Here is an 18,151-nt window from a genome sequence, read left to right as displayed (position 1 = left end):
ATAAAACTTTATTTAAATGAAATAAACAAACAAAATACCTGCCAGCAGTCCCTCACGGAACTGCTGGCTACCGAAAATAAAATATAAATACCTGCCAGCAGCCCCTCACGGACGACTGCTGGCTACCAAAATAAAATACAAACAAAAGCAGGCCTGTTCCTCTCTCGATCATCCACTCCGTCGCTCCTCCTTTATGCTTCCGCTCCTCCGTGAGAGATGCGAGACCGGTGTGCTTCCCAGGTGCTGCTCATTAGCAATCGCACCACCGGCCTCGCGACGTTCTCTCACGTCCCTCGGCCGTCCTGCTCACCACATACCCCCATCACCCCTCACAGGCCGGGGGGTACACCCGGGCTGTGCCTACTCCCTCCCCCGGCGGCGATCCCTGGGGGATATGGACCGACGAGCCGAGGGAAACAGAGACGGAAGCACGAGGAGCGACGGACACGAGAGAGGGGAGAGAGGAAAGAAAAAAAAATTGGTCCGGCTCCCACAACGCGCTGCCATCTTGTCCCTCACCAGCTGGGCGATCTCCTCCGCGGTGCCCGGCAGCGACGCTGGATGGCCCTCGTTGGACGCCTCGACGCTGCCCCGCCCCCGGTGGACGGCGACGGCTCATCGGGTGCCTTGGGCAGACGGCAGGAGTCCCCCGCTCCCTGCTCCTCCCCTTCACTGGCGGATGGCAGCAGGCTCCGGAGTCCGGCCCACGGCAAGCGGCGGTGACTCCTCCTCTCCCTCCCGGAAGGCAGCCGCCCCTCCATTCCCAGGCGGTCGGCGGCGAGCTCGGGCTTCCCACCGGCAACTCACCCCAGCGCCCCGCCTCGAGCGTCCATGGCTGCGAGTCCCCCGCTCCCTGCTCCTCCCCTCGGCAGCAATCTCCGGCCCACAACGGCGAGGACCCTCGGACAGCGCGTTCCTCCCTCTTCCCGGGTTTCGGCACCAGTGTAGCAAGGTTCAGGGAAGAAGGAGGCGGGAACCGGAGAACAATCAAATAAAACTTTATTTAAATGAAATAAACAAACAAAATACCTGCCAGCAGTCCCTCACGGAACTGCTGGCTACCGAAAATAAAATATAAATACCTGCCAGCAGCCCCTCACGGACGACTGCTGGCTACCAAAATAAAATACAAACAAAAGCAGGCCTGTTCCTCTCTCGATCATCCACTCCGTCGCTCCTCCTTTATGCTTCCGCTCCTCCGTGAGAGATGCGAGACCGGTGTGCTTCCCAGGTGCTGCTCATTAGCAATCGCACCACCGGCCTCGCGACGTTCTCTCACGTCCCTCGGCCGTCCTGCTCACCACACTGATCTAACACCCATTGCTTATGTCTCCCGCTGTTTTGATCAGAACTCACTTTGCGCAAAACAATAAGCAGTAAGCACCAACAAAGAGAGTGATTTTGAACTTAAGAAATCTGATTGGTCAAAAATATACACTCACCGGCCACTTTATTAGGTACACCTGTCCAACTGCTCGTTAACACTTAATTTCTAAGCAGCCAATCACATGGCGGCAACTCAGTGCATTTAGGCATGTAGACATGGTCAAGACAATCTCCTGCAGTTCAAACCGAGCATCAGTATGGGGAAGAAAGTTGATTTGAGTGACTTTGAACGTGGCATGATTGTTGGTGCCAGAAGGGCTGGTCTGAGTATTTCAGAAACTGCTAATCTACTGGGATTTTCACGCACAACCATCTCTAGGGTTTACAGAGAATGGTCCGAAAAAGAAAAAACATCCAGTGAGCGGCAGTTCTGTGGGTGGAAATGCCTTGTTGATGCCAGAGGTCAGAGGAGAATGGCCAGACTGGTTCGAGCTGATAGAAGGGCAACAGTGACTGAAATAACCACTCGTTACAACCGAGGTATGCAGCAAAGCATTTGTGAAGCCACAACACGCACAACCTTGAGGCGGATGGGCTACAACAGCAGAAGACCCCACTGGGTACCACTCTTCTCCACTACAAATAGGAAAAAGAGGCTACAATTTGCAAGAGCTCACCAAAATTGGACAGTTGAAGACTGGAAAAATGTTGCCTGGTCTGATGAGTCCCGATTTCTGTTGAGACATTCAGATGGCAGAGTCAGAATTTGGCGTAAACAGAATGAGAACATGGATCCATCATGCCTTGTTACCACTGTGCAGGCTGGTGGTGTAATGGTGTGGGGGATGTTTTCCTGGCACACTTTAGGCCCCTTAGTGCCAATTGGGCATCGTTTAAATGCCACGGCCTACCTGAGCATTGTTTCTGACCATGTCCATCCCTTTATGGCCACCATGTACCCATCCTCTGATGGCTACTTCCACCATGTCACAAAGCTCTAATCATTTCAAATTGGTTTCTTGAACATGACAATGAGTTCACTGTACTAAAATGGCCTCCACAGTCACCAGATCTCAACCCAATAGAGCATCTTTGGGATGTGGTGGAACAGGAGATTCGCATCATGGATGTGCAGCCGACAAATCTGCGGCAACTGTGTGATGCCATCATGTCAATATGGACCAAACTCCCTGAGGAATGCTTCCAGCACCTTGTTGAATCTATGCCACGAAGAATTGAGGCAGTTCTGAAGGCAAAAGGGGGTCCAACCCGTTACTAGCATGGGGTACCTAATAAAGTGGCCGGTGAGTGTATATATATATATGTTGAGGGCCAATAGCAAAACATAACCTCCAAATACATCTGGATAAACTTGTGCTCTCACTGCACGTACTGTCATAATGTAATGCACTTGCTAATTCTGGATAATTTAAAAACATAACACAAAAATCTGACATTTTCCGGAACAGGATCCAGCTCAAATTAAGCACTGGTTATAGGTAGAAACAGCTCTAACCATCTAAACAGGATACATTTTCCTCAAATTCCTCTCAAAAAGCTCCCCTCGAAAGAATCCACAGTGATGTTTAGCTGTGGAATGATTACAGCATCTTAGCCTCAAGGCCTAGACAGAAAAACCTGAGCCTTAGTTGTTAGTGCTGCGCCAAGCTGCCTTAATAAAGACAGAATCCCTTGAGAACCTCTGAAATTCTCCATTTTGTTTCTCAGAGGTAAATCAACCATGCTGGTGTTGCACATACATAATAAGCTCATCTACAACACCAGTCACTTATATTCATTAAAGCAAGACTTTCCAATGCCTTCCCACAACAAAACCAAGGCCAAAAGCAAAGCTAGTGTGGTGAAGATTAAGATCAGGGATGAACACAATCAATTGTTAATGAATGAGTGGAACAGATGACCTAATCAGACCTGTAGAGTGATGGAAAACGAAAAACGGAGATGTAGCATGAGGGAAAAGGATGAAAACGTTCCATCTTGACTTTCATTCCCTGTAATTGATCATTTCATGAGACCAGAGAGGCATGCTCTCATCAGCAGTGTGGACGTGAATGTTTCACAGATAGGAGAGATAAGCATGCTAATATATAGCAGCTAGCATCTGGAGTGGTGGCTAATCCAGCTGCGCTTCATTAAAGCGCACATCAAAGACATCGAACTGTGACGCAAAGGAGGAGGGGAGAAGGGGGATCAGAGAGAAAGAGAGACAGACAGAATTTCTCAAGGGTCTGATCAGACCAGTCAAGTATTTATGAAAGCAGAAAGCCATGACACCCCAGCGCCTTTGTTAGGTGCTGACAAACATTAGCTGAGTGTGTTTTTTTAGTACAATCATTTATTTTCAACCTCTCATTAGTGTCTGGCACACTTTCTGAGCGGCTCTCGCTGTGCTGGCCCTGGTGAGAAATGAGTTCAAGAGCTTTGTGTTGTAAATTACCAGCAGAAAAATCATGGTGTTATGTATTTATGGTCACACTTGAAATGTGGCCAATGAGAAGCCATTTATCTGTACACAACATGCAATATGGTAGTCTCAGCCAATTAGGCCAATGTCAAGTTAAGGATTTTGAACCAATGAGATTTTGCAGTGGGTGGGACTAAGCAGCACAATGCTTCACCTTGTTTTTAACATAAGTTCGGGTGCAGCCATTTTTTACTTGAATGTGTGAGGCTTCCGGTGTCATTCGATTTCAGTTATTTTAGCTGCACACAAAAAAAATGCTGCTTGATGTTGCAAACTGATGTTTATCATGTTATTTAAATGTATTCACGCAATTTTAATCACACTGGTTGTAGCACAAAATAGTTTTTGTTATTATAGTCATTTATTTAACTATTTGCTAATGAATTGGAAGTCACAGGAAATACTAACAGGAAATAGTTTACTTCTGCATTGAAAAATGTAATAGAAACCAAGGGATTGACAAATTGTTTTATTGCTCTTAACTTTTTATGACCAAAAAAAAATGACTTCATCATATTATGTCAGACCAGCCGCTCTGTGAGAGTGCTCACTGTCTGTACTTTATTTTATCTGTTGAATCCTAATGGATTTACAGCGCAAGTCTACTGCCAGCCTCACCTTCAGGAGCTCCTCTATTTGCATCAAAAAGCAGTGCTTTCAGTCCATGCTGGCCTTTGTCTCTTACACACAGACCAGAAAGTCTTCTCAACAGTGAGAAAGTAAGAAAGAAAATGGAGGAGAATTAATGAAGGAAGTGAAAATAAAACTGATAAAGGTAGGGTGGGCAATTTCAGAGAGGGTAGCGATAGCAGCTTTGAAAGCATAAGATCCTACCCTCCCTTCAGAGCGTCTCCAAAACCACACCTCCTCCAAAGCACATGTGAACTCGCACAGCCAGAGTAGAGTCTGCAAAGCATCACGAGACGAGGAACAGCAATGAATTGCCTCATGTCATAAAGCACATAACATTACAAAAATAATGAACATACTTAAAGATCTCTGACCTGTACCACCTGACTGCAGATTCATGCAGATTCATTTCTGCGTTGATAGTGTTGCCACAAAAACTTGAACCGCTCCGAGTAGAACGTCACGGCTTGCCATCTCTTAATCACGGTTACGCCAATAATCTCCTAATTACTGTAAACGTGGCATAATATGGTTGTTTTGGTTCAGGAGGAACTATAAAAGGTGGCTTTGTTTGTGGCGCTCGGTGACTGACGTCTGTCTACAACTCTGCATAGCATGAAATGCTGATGATGTGTGATGTCTGAGTATGGATGTATGGAAATACATATTGACAGGCAGGTAAGACTATTAAGTAGAAAATGTTTTTGGTCCTGAGATTTCCATAGCAGATAAATGTAAATTTTGTAGTATTTTAGAGACCACTTCTATTATTCATTGCTATAAGGATGTGAAGAGAGTTTTAACCATAACAAAAAGTGTTTTGTTTCAGATTTATATTTTGCGGGTGAACAGCAAGCATGGTTATACTGGTTGGCCAGCACCAAACCAGCACTAACCAGCCTTTATCAGTATGAAGACTCCTGTGTGTTGCAGTTTGTGAGGACTGATGATGTTATGGGTGCTTGTGTTTCAGCCTGAAGCTAAACAGCAATCTGCTTTCATCCAGCATGTGTCCAGTGCAGCTGTCTGCCGCCCCACAGCAGAAACCAATTCCTCTACAAGCCATTTAATCACCTCTACCTTATGGTATCTGTTCATCTGTCTGTTTGTCCTTTATCTTGATTTCTCCCAATAATTTTAGCTCCCATCTCTCTGGACTGCAAAAAATAAATTCCTTAAAACAAGAGAAATTTACCAGAGAAGCATAATTGTGTAAGGTAAGAAGATAATAAGAGAATATATCTTGAGTTAATTTATTAGTAATTTTTTATCTTTTCCAAAGCATTAACAAAAAGCCAGACAGTTGATGGACCCCATTGACTTCCATAGTATTTTTTTTCTACAATGGAAGTCAATGGGGTCAGCTGTTGGTCAACTGTCTGGTTACCAACATTCTTCAAAATATCTTTTGTGTTCAGCAGAAGAAAGAAACTCATACAGGTTTGGAACAACTTGAGGGTGAGTAAATGATGACAGAATTTTCATTTTGGGGTGAACTATCCCTTTAATAGAACTGAAAAATGATACATTTCCCCCCATATGAACCATTTTCTCTATTAATCATATTAATAGTAACATAACCATACATGTAACAAAATTTAGGTTTATGTCAAACCAAGCATTTTGTGTGTGTTTATGTTTGTATGTATAACATTCTGTCATCATTTGCATACTGGATTAGCAGATTAGTCTGATTAATTCATGATTGAATCATTCAAACCAGTTTTGCAAACATCTGATTCAAAAGAGTGATTTTCTCATGAATTACACCTTCTCCCATAAAGCCAAATGAATGCCAGAGTAAAAACATTCAAGAAATTACCAAGGTTATTTTCGTAAACGAAAACTTAAACTAAGACTAAAACTATTGGTCGAAAAACATTTTCGTAAACTGAAATAAAATTGAAATTTCAACATAAATGAAAACTAAAACGAAACTAACAACAGTTACTAAAATTAACTAAAATAAAATGATAATTAGCGAAAATAAATAATCGTTTTCGTTTAATAAGCTCTCATCATGTACCGGAAAATCACGTTTTTCCATTGGACTGTGCTACTTTATTTTTCAATGTAAATACGCGCTATACAGACATGTATGACCGTTGCGCTCGCGTCTTTTGCAGCGTCTCGAGCATGACACGGCGTTCTAAAATGTGGCACTCAAGTTAAAATAAGTTCAACTTTTAAAAGAGGCGTCTCATTCGCGTTTTTCAAAGCAAAAACGCTTTCTGTGTGAACCAGCCTTACGAAGCCAAAATGGCCAAATAAGTATTTCCATCATGTTGAACCTTATGCAAATACAACTGTACCCTAATTCCAGGTAAGATAACCATCTCGTGTGAAACTTAATAATAAACAAGATACCACACATATGAAACAGGATACCACACTGAGCAGAAAGCGGAAAAGACATAGCATGTCTAGCCCACAAATAAACATACATTTTCAGTGTAGAAGTAAACTAATTGTCTGGTCTGAATACATGTATATGAGTATAACTAGGAGTAGGCTATATGATATTAAAATACACAATAAGCATAAATGGATCAATTCAAGAATAATATTTGAAAGGATTAATCATAGAAATAACCATAAAAGAATATATATATTTCTTATACAACACGTTCATGAATGAATAATTTTTACATTAATACTTTTAAGTTGCAATTGTTTGGATCTTTGTTCAATCTCAAACAATTATTTTATTTTGTACATTTGGTCCCGTTGACCCGAATGTGAGTGAGGTTTAGGGAGGTGAGTGTAACTGTCGTAGGCCAGTATAAGCTATGTGTCAGGTTGAGTGCAGGTAGCTGAAGACGAGGACAGAAGGTTCTGCAGTATAGTTGATTTATTTAAAAACTTAACTTCAGGAACACAGGAACAAAATAAACTCCAGGACTTCAGGGTAAACACAACCATACATTGACGACGACCAACAAACACTGAGTGAAAACACAGGGCTTAAATGAACAGGGACTAATAGGATAATTAACTGAACACAGGTGAAGGGAATAACTAATCAGACAGAGCGGGAAAACTAACAGGACTGAACCAAAATCACAAATACAGGGGGAAACAAGATTACAAAACAGAACTTAAACACATTGAAACATGACACTATGCTTGTAAACCTCACTTCCCTGATCTCAAAGAGGCGCTCTAGCGACTGACGCTAGAGGCTGCGGTCTTTAGCCTCCTTGTTAGAGTTGCCGCCTCCCACGACGGAAGCCGCGATTCCAATCCCGGATTTTAGCGTGAGCACACTCTAAATTCAAATCTGTGCGTACACATTTTATAAATGAGGCCCCTTGAAACGTAGTGCAGGTGTCCTATATGGACCACTTTTACGAAACCTGAAAGTCCCTAGACATTGCATTTGCATGGAGAAAAGCAACCAAAACTGCTCCTTTTTTGCTCCTTATGGAACGGCATCAGATGGAACTATCCCTGTAATGTGTTTTCCTCTTCCTTTCCTTTATCTTTCTCCAGTTGCACTTGTTTCTCTCTTCATCTACATCTATCTGAACGCATGATAGAGCTTTTCCTTCTGTCTCTTTCCTTCGCCCCAGTCTCATGAATTTGTGAAGCATTCTGTCTGTGTGAATGTGTGTGTATATATTTTTCAGAGAGAATGAAAGCGAGATTGATCTTCCTCATTTATGCTTACAGTGCTTCCTTTGATAGTTTGGCTGCTGTATTTACCCCTGCGTCTGTAACATTTTTAGAACGTGAATCCATTAACGTTCATTTAAGAAAACAGGCCGCTGTTTTATCAGCCTAACCTTTTTATTTCTGTTTCTAAATGCAAGTCCTCCTCCCTTTTAACTTTGCCACCATCTCGCTACTTCTCCCTCCTCCTCCCTGACTCCGTCTCTGTCTTTCCTTTGCCTAAGGCCTATACTTTTATCATTCCCCGCACTCTAGCTACCTGTTGCCATGCCAACCCCATAATTTAGTGTCCTACACAATGTAGTGTGTACACCTGCCTAATGCGCTCGCCTTGCTGTGTGAATGCATGAGAATCTTACCTGCGCCGCGCTGCTGAAGGTGCTTTTAATGACTCATTTAGAACCGAGCTTTTAATGTTCCGCCTCCTGCGCTCGCCCTGTCATCTCCGCTGCCCACACGCGCTCCATAAAGACCCTCTTCAGCTTGAGAGAGCCCAGTGCATGGAGCGAATATTTTTATTGCAAACACTGTTAATGTGCTCACTTATTATTGAGTTGACACCATGTGTGTGGCTGTGTGTAAATTTGTGAATTTCACCCATGACAACTTCAGTGCTTACTGAATGGCTGTAGTGTGTGTATTCATGCCTGCTAGCAGATTTTGGAAGTGAGCAGCTGTGCGAGTTTCAGACCGCATTAAGGTCCCTTGTTGATTTTTTTGTTTATGCACATCTGTCTCTTTCTTTGGTGGGGAGTGTTTGCCTCAGTGAGTAATGGATCTAATTACAGCTGAGAGCTAGCATGTGGGGTTAAGTTACCTGGTCACAGAGATGACGCTACTGTGGATGCCTGGCATCATGGTTAATTGCTTCCTCCATTCCGTTATCCTCATCCGTCCTTATCCTGCTGTTTGTGTGGATCTTTTTATCTCCAACATCCAGGCCAAAGCAACCAAAATAAAAAACATTTTCATCTCACAAGAAATGAAAGCTTTAGCGTAAGTTCTGCTAGGAAGGCTCAATCAGTGCGTCATGTATTACCTCACTTCTAACCAATCATGTGCTAACACTCACAGTATAAAAGATTGGTACTTACACTCGTCTGAGTTCGCAGATACTGACGCTGCCAATTACCTCCATCCTCCCCAACCACCACCAAGATGGTACCTTCCCCTTCATCCTCCCCACCACCACCAGGATGGTCCCTTCCTTTACCTCCAGGGGGGTCGGCTGCGCCCCTGCCTTCATCTTCAGGCAGGACATGCAGATTCCGCTACCCTCGCTTTGCTCGCTAAGGATGGGGCCTACGCCAAAGAACTTAATAAATTCATGCTTGCCGAGCTGTTAATAAATATATGCTTGTTATATCATTTTTCGTCTTTCTGGTAGAACCATCTTTACACTCTATCGCATTATAATTGCAGCTGTCTTGAAATCAGTTCACTTCTCTTCCTTTATGTCCTCATATCCAGGACTGCGTTAGTGAAGTATTAATCAAACTACATCTGTATTGAATCTGACCACATTTTATTTTATGTATACTGCCTTTCAAAGGTTTGGGGTCAGTAAAGGTCCTTGAAATTTTCGCACGTTAAAAAATAGATACGACCTTATGTTGTGTCTATCACGTTTACACATTGCCACTGAAACCTTCGTCCGTCATAAAAAAATCCGGATCGGGTTTGATTTTCTGCGTTTTTCGCATCCGTAGCAAGCATTTTTAGAGGTGTTTTGACATTTTTCACAGTTTTCCATGTTTCAGAGCCACCATACAAGCGAACTCCAAATTCAGAACTGTTCAGGATCAATTGGTTCATGGAAATAGGTGGTCTTGTGGCTCCAGTATCGCTAGCAAAGCATCAAACTGAGCCACTGACATCCTGAAGTAAACTTTGAATCGCTCTGGATAATCCCGCTGCTCCTTGATAAGGAGGTGGAACTCTCCCTCGTCTCTAAGCAATCTCAGGATTGGATGGACCCAATATTTCCTCTTTCCTTTTCTCTTTTTAAGAAGGGAGAAAATCATCCTCACTGCTTGAAGACTCCATTTTCTATTATTTGCGGATTCCACAGGTACCAGATGGAAATGGGTCGATATTATGTTGCTGTCTGGGAAGGCTGCATTTATTTGATCAAAAATACAATTAAAACAATAATATTGTGAAATATTATTACAATTTAAAATTGTTTTCTATTTTAATATATTTAAATTTTTTATTTATTTTGTGTGGTAAAGCTGAATTTTCAGCATCATTACTCCAGTCTTCAGTGTCACGTGATCCTTCAGAAATCATTCGGATATGCTGATTTGCTGTTCAAGAAATATTGACATATTCTATGAATAGAGTTCAAAAGAACAGTATTTATTTGAAATATTACTATTATTAAATATTACTTTCATTTTTGGTTGTCTATTTTTGAATATTGTCATATATAATTATTACTGTGTCTGTATATTATATTGATATAATATATTATTAATGGAGCTGTCAGTAATTTTTACATTTTACCTTTTTTTTCTATTCCTTGTATTTAATAGTTTTGAGCTTATTGTATGACACTGCCACACACTATAGTGTAGACAAGATGTTTACAGGGTCATTGGGATGTAGTCAGGATTACTGAAGATACAGAGAAAAAAAGACAAAAATGGGGGATGGGATGTGCTAAGGAATGCACGTGTTACAATCATGTAAGATAAGCACGGTGGGCTAATTAATAAAGAACAAGTCCTAATGAATTTAATTACACACACGTCTGGCCAATGAAGACTGCAAAGCACAGAGAAGTGGGCAGAGAGAAGATTAGTGCTAACATGTAATAGAGGGATTACTGTACAAAACAGCAGTGGGAACGTGTTTACACAGCAAATGCAGAAATACCTGAGCATGCCTAACGGACCTTTGTCCCTTGCCTTTGTCATTATCCATGAGCTCTGTCCCAAACAGTCTTGAAATCAGTTCACTTCTCTTCCTTTATGTCCTCATATCCAGGATTAGACTGGATTACACGCAGACAAAACTCATTTTCTTTTCTCTTTTTTCAGTTTCTGCACTGAATCTGCAGTTATGCAAAATAATGTTCAACTCAGCTGAGACATCTACAGTCTTATTATGTATGTCTCCTTTTTTACTTTCTATAAGTGTCTAAGGGGATAGTTCACCTTTTCATTCTGTTAACATTTACCAATTAAAATGTTGTCATTCCAAACCCAAATGGGATTTTTTTCATGAAATTATGAAATTTCACTGACACGGACGAAAATGAAAAAGACTGACATGGTTTAAACTGTTATCCAATCTTGCACGTTTTGTTGATCAATCAACATTTTTTCTGGGGCGCTCAAACCCTCAAGCAAGCTCAGTTTTTGGACCTCAGTATTTCTAAAACCCTGCATACAGCCATGATTACCACAAAATTATATACTGTGGTGATTGAGTGCCACCATCTTTTTTGCTACATTAATTAAATTCTCCCCTTGTTGCTGTTGTAAAGCTTTCCTGTAGACAGTGCTTATCAACCATGTTCTGGGTGTTCTAATTGCTAATAATGACAAATGGCGATTTGCCATGGCTAACCACCTGCTTCCTAAGCACAATAGCATTGTACCGCAGCCCCGTCTGCTGCATGTTTCTGCCTCTCTGAAGGAATCAGCTCTTCTGCTTTTGCGCTTTTCTATAATGCAGAAAACTCAAAATGCACACTGCATAAAGTTTTCATTACCTTTTTTTCAAAAATTGTTCATTCAATGAATATTAGGGAATGTTACATACACTCTTTGGGGTTCATGCATAAAAACAAGCAGAATGAATTTAGATGTAAATCATTCATTAATCCATTCCTACATCAATTGTTGCATTGAACTGAAAGTGACAATCTACATAAGAATGGTTTTATGAACGATTTACACAGAAAACCATTCTGCTTGAATGAGCCCCTTTCTTCCACTGCCTTTCCTCAGCTCTTTCTCCAAGTCTTTGTCAATAGCTGCTGCTGCATAGCTATACCAATGTTTCTTAATAATCTGCTTTAACAATTTTAGGTCGTTTTTCCTGCCACTGTCAACTTTGACTTACTCATTAGGGAGTTTGTAACACATTTTATTTGTAAAGTTTCTTTGAGCCATCAAAATCTTCTGTCTTTGTCCAACACAGGAAGATCCTGGAGGTGAAGGTCATTGACGATGAGGAGTATGAGAAGAACAAAACCTTCACCATCCACCTGGGGGAGCCGGTGCTGTTGGAGATCGGGCAGAAACATGGTCAGTGGATCTCCTTTTGACATCCGTCTGCAGAGTTCTACGGTTTTGTATTAGAATACAGATTGGGGTCTCTGTTTAATATTGTATTAATAGCTTTCACATCTATCCCTGAATAATTCAGGAACAGATTTGATTGAAAGGTTTCTTTGTGCAAATGGATAAAGGGAGACAGTGGATCGTGGTCTTATAATGAGTGATTGTTATAATGGGAGAGTACGAACAGGCAGTAACTGGTCGCAGTGCAAGCGGCCATGTTGAAGCAATATCTCTAGGCCATTTCTACACGTTAATTATGTACTAACTGCTTTAATTTAATGTTCATCCCCATTCTCTTCAAATTGCTGTACTGTTACGGTATCCAATTTCTTTTATTTTTGACTTTCAGTCTCTTCAACGCTTCTCTAGAATACACAAAGTGATGTGTTTGTTTCCTGCTTATATATAGCGCTACTACAACATGATACATTGCAAATGATTATAATAAACACAAAGGGATGAATGCAGTATTTATATGCAGTATTCTTGTTCACTATTCATCCACAATTTAGGTCAGTGGTTTTTTCACAATGCAGTCTGTGGACCACAGAAAATTTTAGACATTTATTTAAATAGTTTTTTTTCTCGCAAAATGCCCTTTTGGGGCTTGAAAATGCCTCAAAGGTAACTGAAATGAAATATGTTTTTAACGCAGTAATTTTTTAAACATTTAAAACATTTGAATATTTATATTACAATATAAATATTAGATGAAAGACTTAAATTTAAATTGAATATAAATTTTAAATATTAAAATTACTGGGGGCCCTATCATACACCAGGCGCGATACAAGTGTTTTTTTTGCTAGTTTCAGCCCTATACGCAGTTATCATTTTCACGCCCTGAATCATTTTAGACCATGCGGTTAGATTGTTAAAATAAAATATAAAAATAAAAGCTCATTTAAAATATATAAAAAACCGATAATAATATATTAATAATAATTATAAAACAACACTGATTGACAGCCCTAGTTTGTAACAGTAAGAAATAAAAATCTAATCTGAATATAGTTTTTTGGGGCAAAAAAAAATAGTCACGTTCTGTTTGTGTTAGCTTAATTTTCATGAACTTTTAGTTTGTTTCTCTTCAGTTACCTGTTTCCTGTGTTCCTTTGTTCTGGTTTTCCCGCCAATTATCAGTTTCTATGGACACTCATTTAATCAGCACACCTGTTGTTTATCATTTAGTGCGTTATCGTTGTATATTTAAGTTACTCTTCTTTTGCAGTTCATGGTCCGGTATTGTTCATCATCTGTGGATTACTTGAGTTAGTTTTTTTTATAAAAAATACCTTTGTTTTGGAACCTTTTGAATCTTTATCATCATCTGGGTTAAAGCATTACACATTCATACAATTTATTTTGGCTTTAGTTTAGTAAAAGTTAATGATTTATTTTGTAAACTTGTACAGTCACAACCAAGTATGCCAGATCACTGCAGTCTGCTGAATCCTCTATGGCCTGTGAGTGTAAAAATGAGCATGAAAATTGTGTTTAAAACTGATTTTTTGGCCTCATTTGCACCGTTACTTTATTTGTGAAATTCCTTTAGTGAAGTTCTACTGTTTCAGCTCTGTAATACATGTGCAAACTCTACACAGCTCAGTAGATGTTCGATGTGTCTTCTGCTGACAGGGGACTCTAATGATAACAAACCGGCGGTGGTGGCTGAGGAAGAGGAGGTGTCCAAGATGGGGTGCCCGAGTCTGGGAGAGCACACCAAAATGGAGGTGGTCATAGAGGAATCCTATGAGTTTAAGGTAAGTCCTGTGAATCAGGAAAAACAATACAGCAGTACTGCTCAATTTCTCACATTCAATTTATCTGAATCCTTACCTCCTCCTTCCCATGCTGACAGCCTCAATACTGGAGGTCACTGGGGTCAGGTAGCTCAGGGATTTAGAAGAGATTTGGGGTGGAAACACTGTTTTACTCCTTCTAAGATTATCCGCAGCCGTTTGAATGCAAAACAAGCAAATGGCTAGGACAGTATGACATTGGAGAAAATGAAATTCGGACGGGGTTGTGCATAGACGCACCACACTGAAATCAGTTTAGTTGAGACCTCTGTGCTCACTGGCCTACGAGACAGAGTCATATTAAATCTTGTCTACTACAAGGACACATTTTTGTGAGTTTAGGTTTGATTGATCTTCTTGGTGTTGTATGTGTATTTGTGTGTTTTTGCAGAATACCGTCGACAAGCTAATAAAGAAGACTAACCTGGCGCTGGTGGTGGGCAGCAGTAGCTGGAGAGAACAGTTTGTCAGCGCTGTGACTGTCAGTGCAGGTCAGTGTCTCTGTGCTCATACATGCTCAAATAGAAGCCTGTGGACCACACAACTGATTTATATTCAATCAAATGATTTGTATAAAACCTTGCCAGCAACAACCAATTTGTCCGTCCACACTGAATGTGAATCTCATGCGACGTGACTCAATCTCAGCCAAGCAGGAGATATTTATGTTAAATGTACACTGTAAAAAAAAAAAAAACATTTTTTGAAGTTGTAAATAAAACAAAAATTATTGGATTAGATTATTCGTTTTATTGGATTAGATTATTATGGGATTATTAGTTTAATTTTATTCTTCTTACGTAAAAATGTCACATTTATTTCAGTGCTTGCTGTTTCTTTGTAATTATTTCTGAAATTTACTAGCAATTTTGGAGTAAAAATTGTCTAAAAGTAAATCCTTAAAAAAAAAGCGAGACAATTTTATTTGCCTGAATTCTTATGAATTGAATGCCTTTTTTCCCCTAATTATTTTACTTTGTTCCAGACTGCTGGGCGATTAATCAAATTTTATTTTCAATTATGATTTTGGCTTCCAACAATTATGAAAACAAGACAATTGAGATAAAAACAAAATATTGTGCGTTTCACAATGATGCTCTTGTTTTGTCTTTTGTTATAAATTTATGTATAAGAGTCTAATTTATTTTAATTTGTATTTTTTATTATTTATCTAAATGTATGTGTGAGTGTGTGTGTGTGTGTGTATATTTTTTTTTTAGATAAATTTTTTTGTTTTTGTTTAAAAAAAAAAAAAATATATATATATATTATATATTATACTGACAAAAAAAAATTGCCATAACAAATTTTGCTATTATCGAGCAACCTGAGTGTTATATACTTTTGGTTACCTCCATAGGTGATGATGATGAGGAGGAGAGCGGGGAGGAACGCTTGCCCTCATGCTTTGATTACATCATGCACTTCCTGACGGTTTTCTGGAAGGTTCTGTTTGCCTTCGTTCCTCCCACGGAGTACTGGAACGGCTGGGCCTGCTTCATTGTCTCCATCACGCTCATTGGGGCCCTAACTGCTCTTACTGGAGATCTGGCATCTCACTTTGGTTGTACAGTTGGCCTGAAGGACTCAGTCACAGCTGTGGTGTTTGTGGCCCTGGGTACATCTGTGCCTGGTGAGTGTTTATTTGTGTATCAGATGTCCTTCCAATAGCATGTAGCTGATTAGTAAGGGATAACATACGGTCAAACCTGAATGCCATGATTAACCAATCAGAATCAAGCATTCCGTCAAATATTCAAGTATTACATACTGTACTATTAAAATGTTGTTACTGCTTCCAAAATCTTTTCTAATTTATATTTCCATAATGGCCCTAATTAGCTTTTGTGTGAGTGCTGTGGTTTTTTAGACTGTTTAATAATGTGGACTAATTAGAGGACATGATTTGCTCTGGAGCAACAAGGGGTCTGTGTGTTTGTCTTGGCATTAGCCACAATAGACTGGATGGAATGATTCTGCACATACTCAAGCTCTGTATGTCAAACCATCCTCAAGCTCCAACACACATAATGAAAATATCTACTAAAAAGAAAAATCTCAGTTGTTTCTTCTAGACAGCAGTGAGATTAAAGGGATAGTTCACCAAAAAACTGTTTGGTTACCCATATTCTTCAAAATATATTTTGTGTTCAAAGTAAAAAGAAACTCATACAGGTTTAGCACAATATGAGGGTGAGTAAATGACATAATTTTAATTTTTGAGTGAACTATCCCTTTAAATAGAGAGTAAACTGTGCTTAACTTTCATACTACTAAAACTTATAAGAGGTGGGTGATATAAGTACACATTAATATCACATTATTCTTATACATTTTGGTTGCTAATGATATATAACAATTTATAATGTGTATATCACAATATATAGTTCTTCCCAGACCGAATTGCTAACATTAATTTTATCATGTAGTACATCTATCTTAGTAGGTCAACAATGATCTCATTTGTTTTTATTTTTATTTCTCATACGGGCTTTTTAGGAGAAAAATTCGAGACAAAGTTGATACTTCATTTAAACATAATTGCGACCACCCTTCAGTCTTCGGGTCCTGAAGGAACACCAACAGTAAACATTTTGCAGGTCTCTCTTATCTGACCCATCCATTTCAGGTCTTGAAGTCTCTACTGATGAGCTGAATCAGGTGTGTTAGGAAGTTTATTTGTTAGTTGGTGTGTTTCCAGGAACCGGGTTGAGAAATACTGTCCTGAACTATGAAAGAACAGCGTCTTTCATTAAAATTCTCCTCTGGGGCTCTTCCAGTTCTCACCATCCTTCTTTCATCTTTCTCTCTCTTACTTTTCTTTGGCTCTCTCCAGACACATTTGCCAGCAAGGTGGCAGCCATCCAGGACCAATACGCCGATGCATCCATTGGAAATGTGACGGGGAGTAATGCAGTTAACGTCTTCCTGGGTATCGGAGTGGCGTGGACCATCGCTGCCGTGTACTGGAACAGTCAGGGCAAAAAATTTATGGTCCCGCCCGGGTCGCTGGCGTTCTCCGTCACCCTCTTCACCATCATGGCACTGCTATGTGTTGTGACTCTACTGTACCGCCGCCGGCCCACTGTATCTGGGGGCGAGCTGGGGGGCCCGCGAACCGCCAAGCTGCTCACCGTGTTCCTTTTCTTCGTGATGTGGCTCATCTACATCATGCTGTCCTCGCTGGAGGCTTACTGCCATGTGCCTGGCTTCTGAGAAAGATCATAAGAAAGATGTACTCCACTGTACAACCCCCCTCTTTCTTCCTCTCTGCTTTTGTGTATATGAGAAGTCTAAAATTAGTGTTTACATCTGTTCTTACTGGTAATTATCATTGTTGAAATTGAACTTGCATCCTTTCGCTCACACTGATGTGGATATCTGATGAGTGTCAGGGAAGGATGATAGAGGCTGTGTGGTTTCATGCACAGCTTCTCTTTATAGATGGATTTCTCTTACATGGTGTCTGCCACCACCTGGATATTCAGACAGCAACACTCTCCAGAATACTCTCCAGAGAGCCCCCTCAGCGCTTTTCTTGCTTCAGTGCTGTTTTTTTTCCCAAGGATGGTCCTTTACGCCTCACTTCGATATTCTCTCAGAAATCCCTCTTCTATCATTTTTTGTTTCCCTCCCAGTCGCAGTCAATTGACTCATTCCCACTGCAGAGATTTGGGAATGCTTCACACCTCTACCTACCCTTAAGACATGAACACTCTGTTTCATCTATCTTCTCTCACCAGTTTCTGCAGCTCCACATAGACCTTCACGCCACACTAGCACTTTTCATTTCTCACAACTATAATTTCAGCTCAAGTGATGCGGCGAGGGCTGAGCCTTCCCAAACTGACTCTGCCCCACACACAATGATACCTACCTATACCTACTTTGACTTCGACCTCTCCCCCAACAATTATTCAACTTCCTGACTACTAACCTTG

The 18,151-nt window shown here is 40.5% G+C and overlaps 1 protein-coding gene across 1 annotated transcript in view; it reads left to right on the top strand.

Annotated features, from left to right (window-relative positions):
• Positions 1-17,808, top strand: part of slc8a4a (solute carrier family 8 member 4a) — a 90,348-nt gene extending 72,540 nt beyond the window's left edge. Inside the window, exons 5-9 of the mRNA XM_056261961.1 lie at positions 12,266-12,372; positions 14,047-14,171; positions 14,602-14,701; positions 15,571-15,843; positions 17,047-17,808. Of these exons, the coding sequence (XP_056117936.1) occupies positions 12,266-12,372; positions 14,047-14,171; positions 14,602-14,701; positions 15,571-15,843; positions 17,047-17,426 (985 nt within the window). The 3' untranslated portion in view covers positions 17,427-17,808. The remainder of the gene's footprint in view (positions 1-12,265; positions 12,373-14,046; positions 14,172-14,601; positions 14,702-15,570; positions 15,844-17,046) is intronic.
• Positions 17,809-18,151: the final 343 nt, after the last annotated feature.

This window comes from Rhinichthys klamathensis, unplaced genomic scaffold (assembly GCF_029890125.1).
Source record: "Rhinichthys klamathensis goyatoka isolate OS25496 unplaced genomic scaffold, OSU_Roscu_1.1 h1tg000191l_1, whole genome shotgun sequence".
NCBI classification, from domain to species: Eukaryota; Metazoa; Chordata; class Actinopteri; order Cypriniformes; family Leuciscidae; genus Rhinichthys; species Rhinichthys klamathensis.
This window is presented reverse-complemented; position numbering and strand designations above follow the sequence as displayed.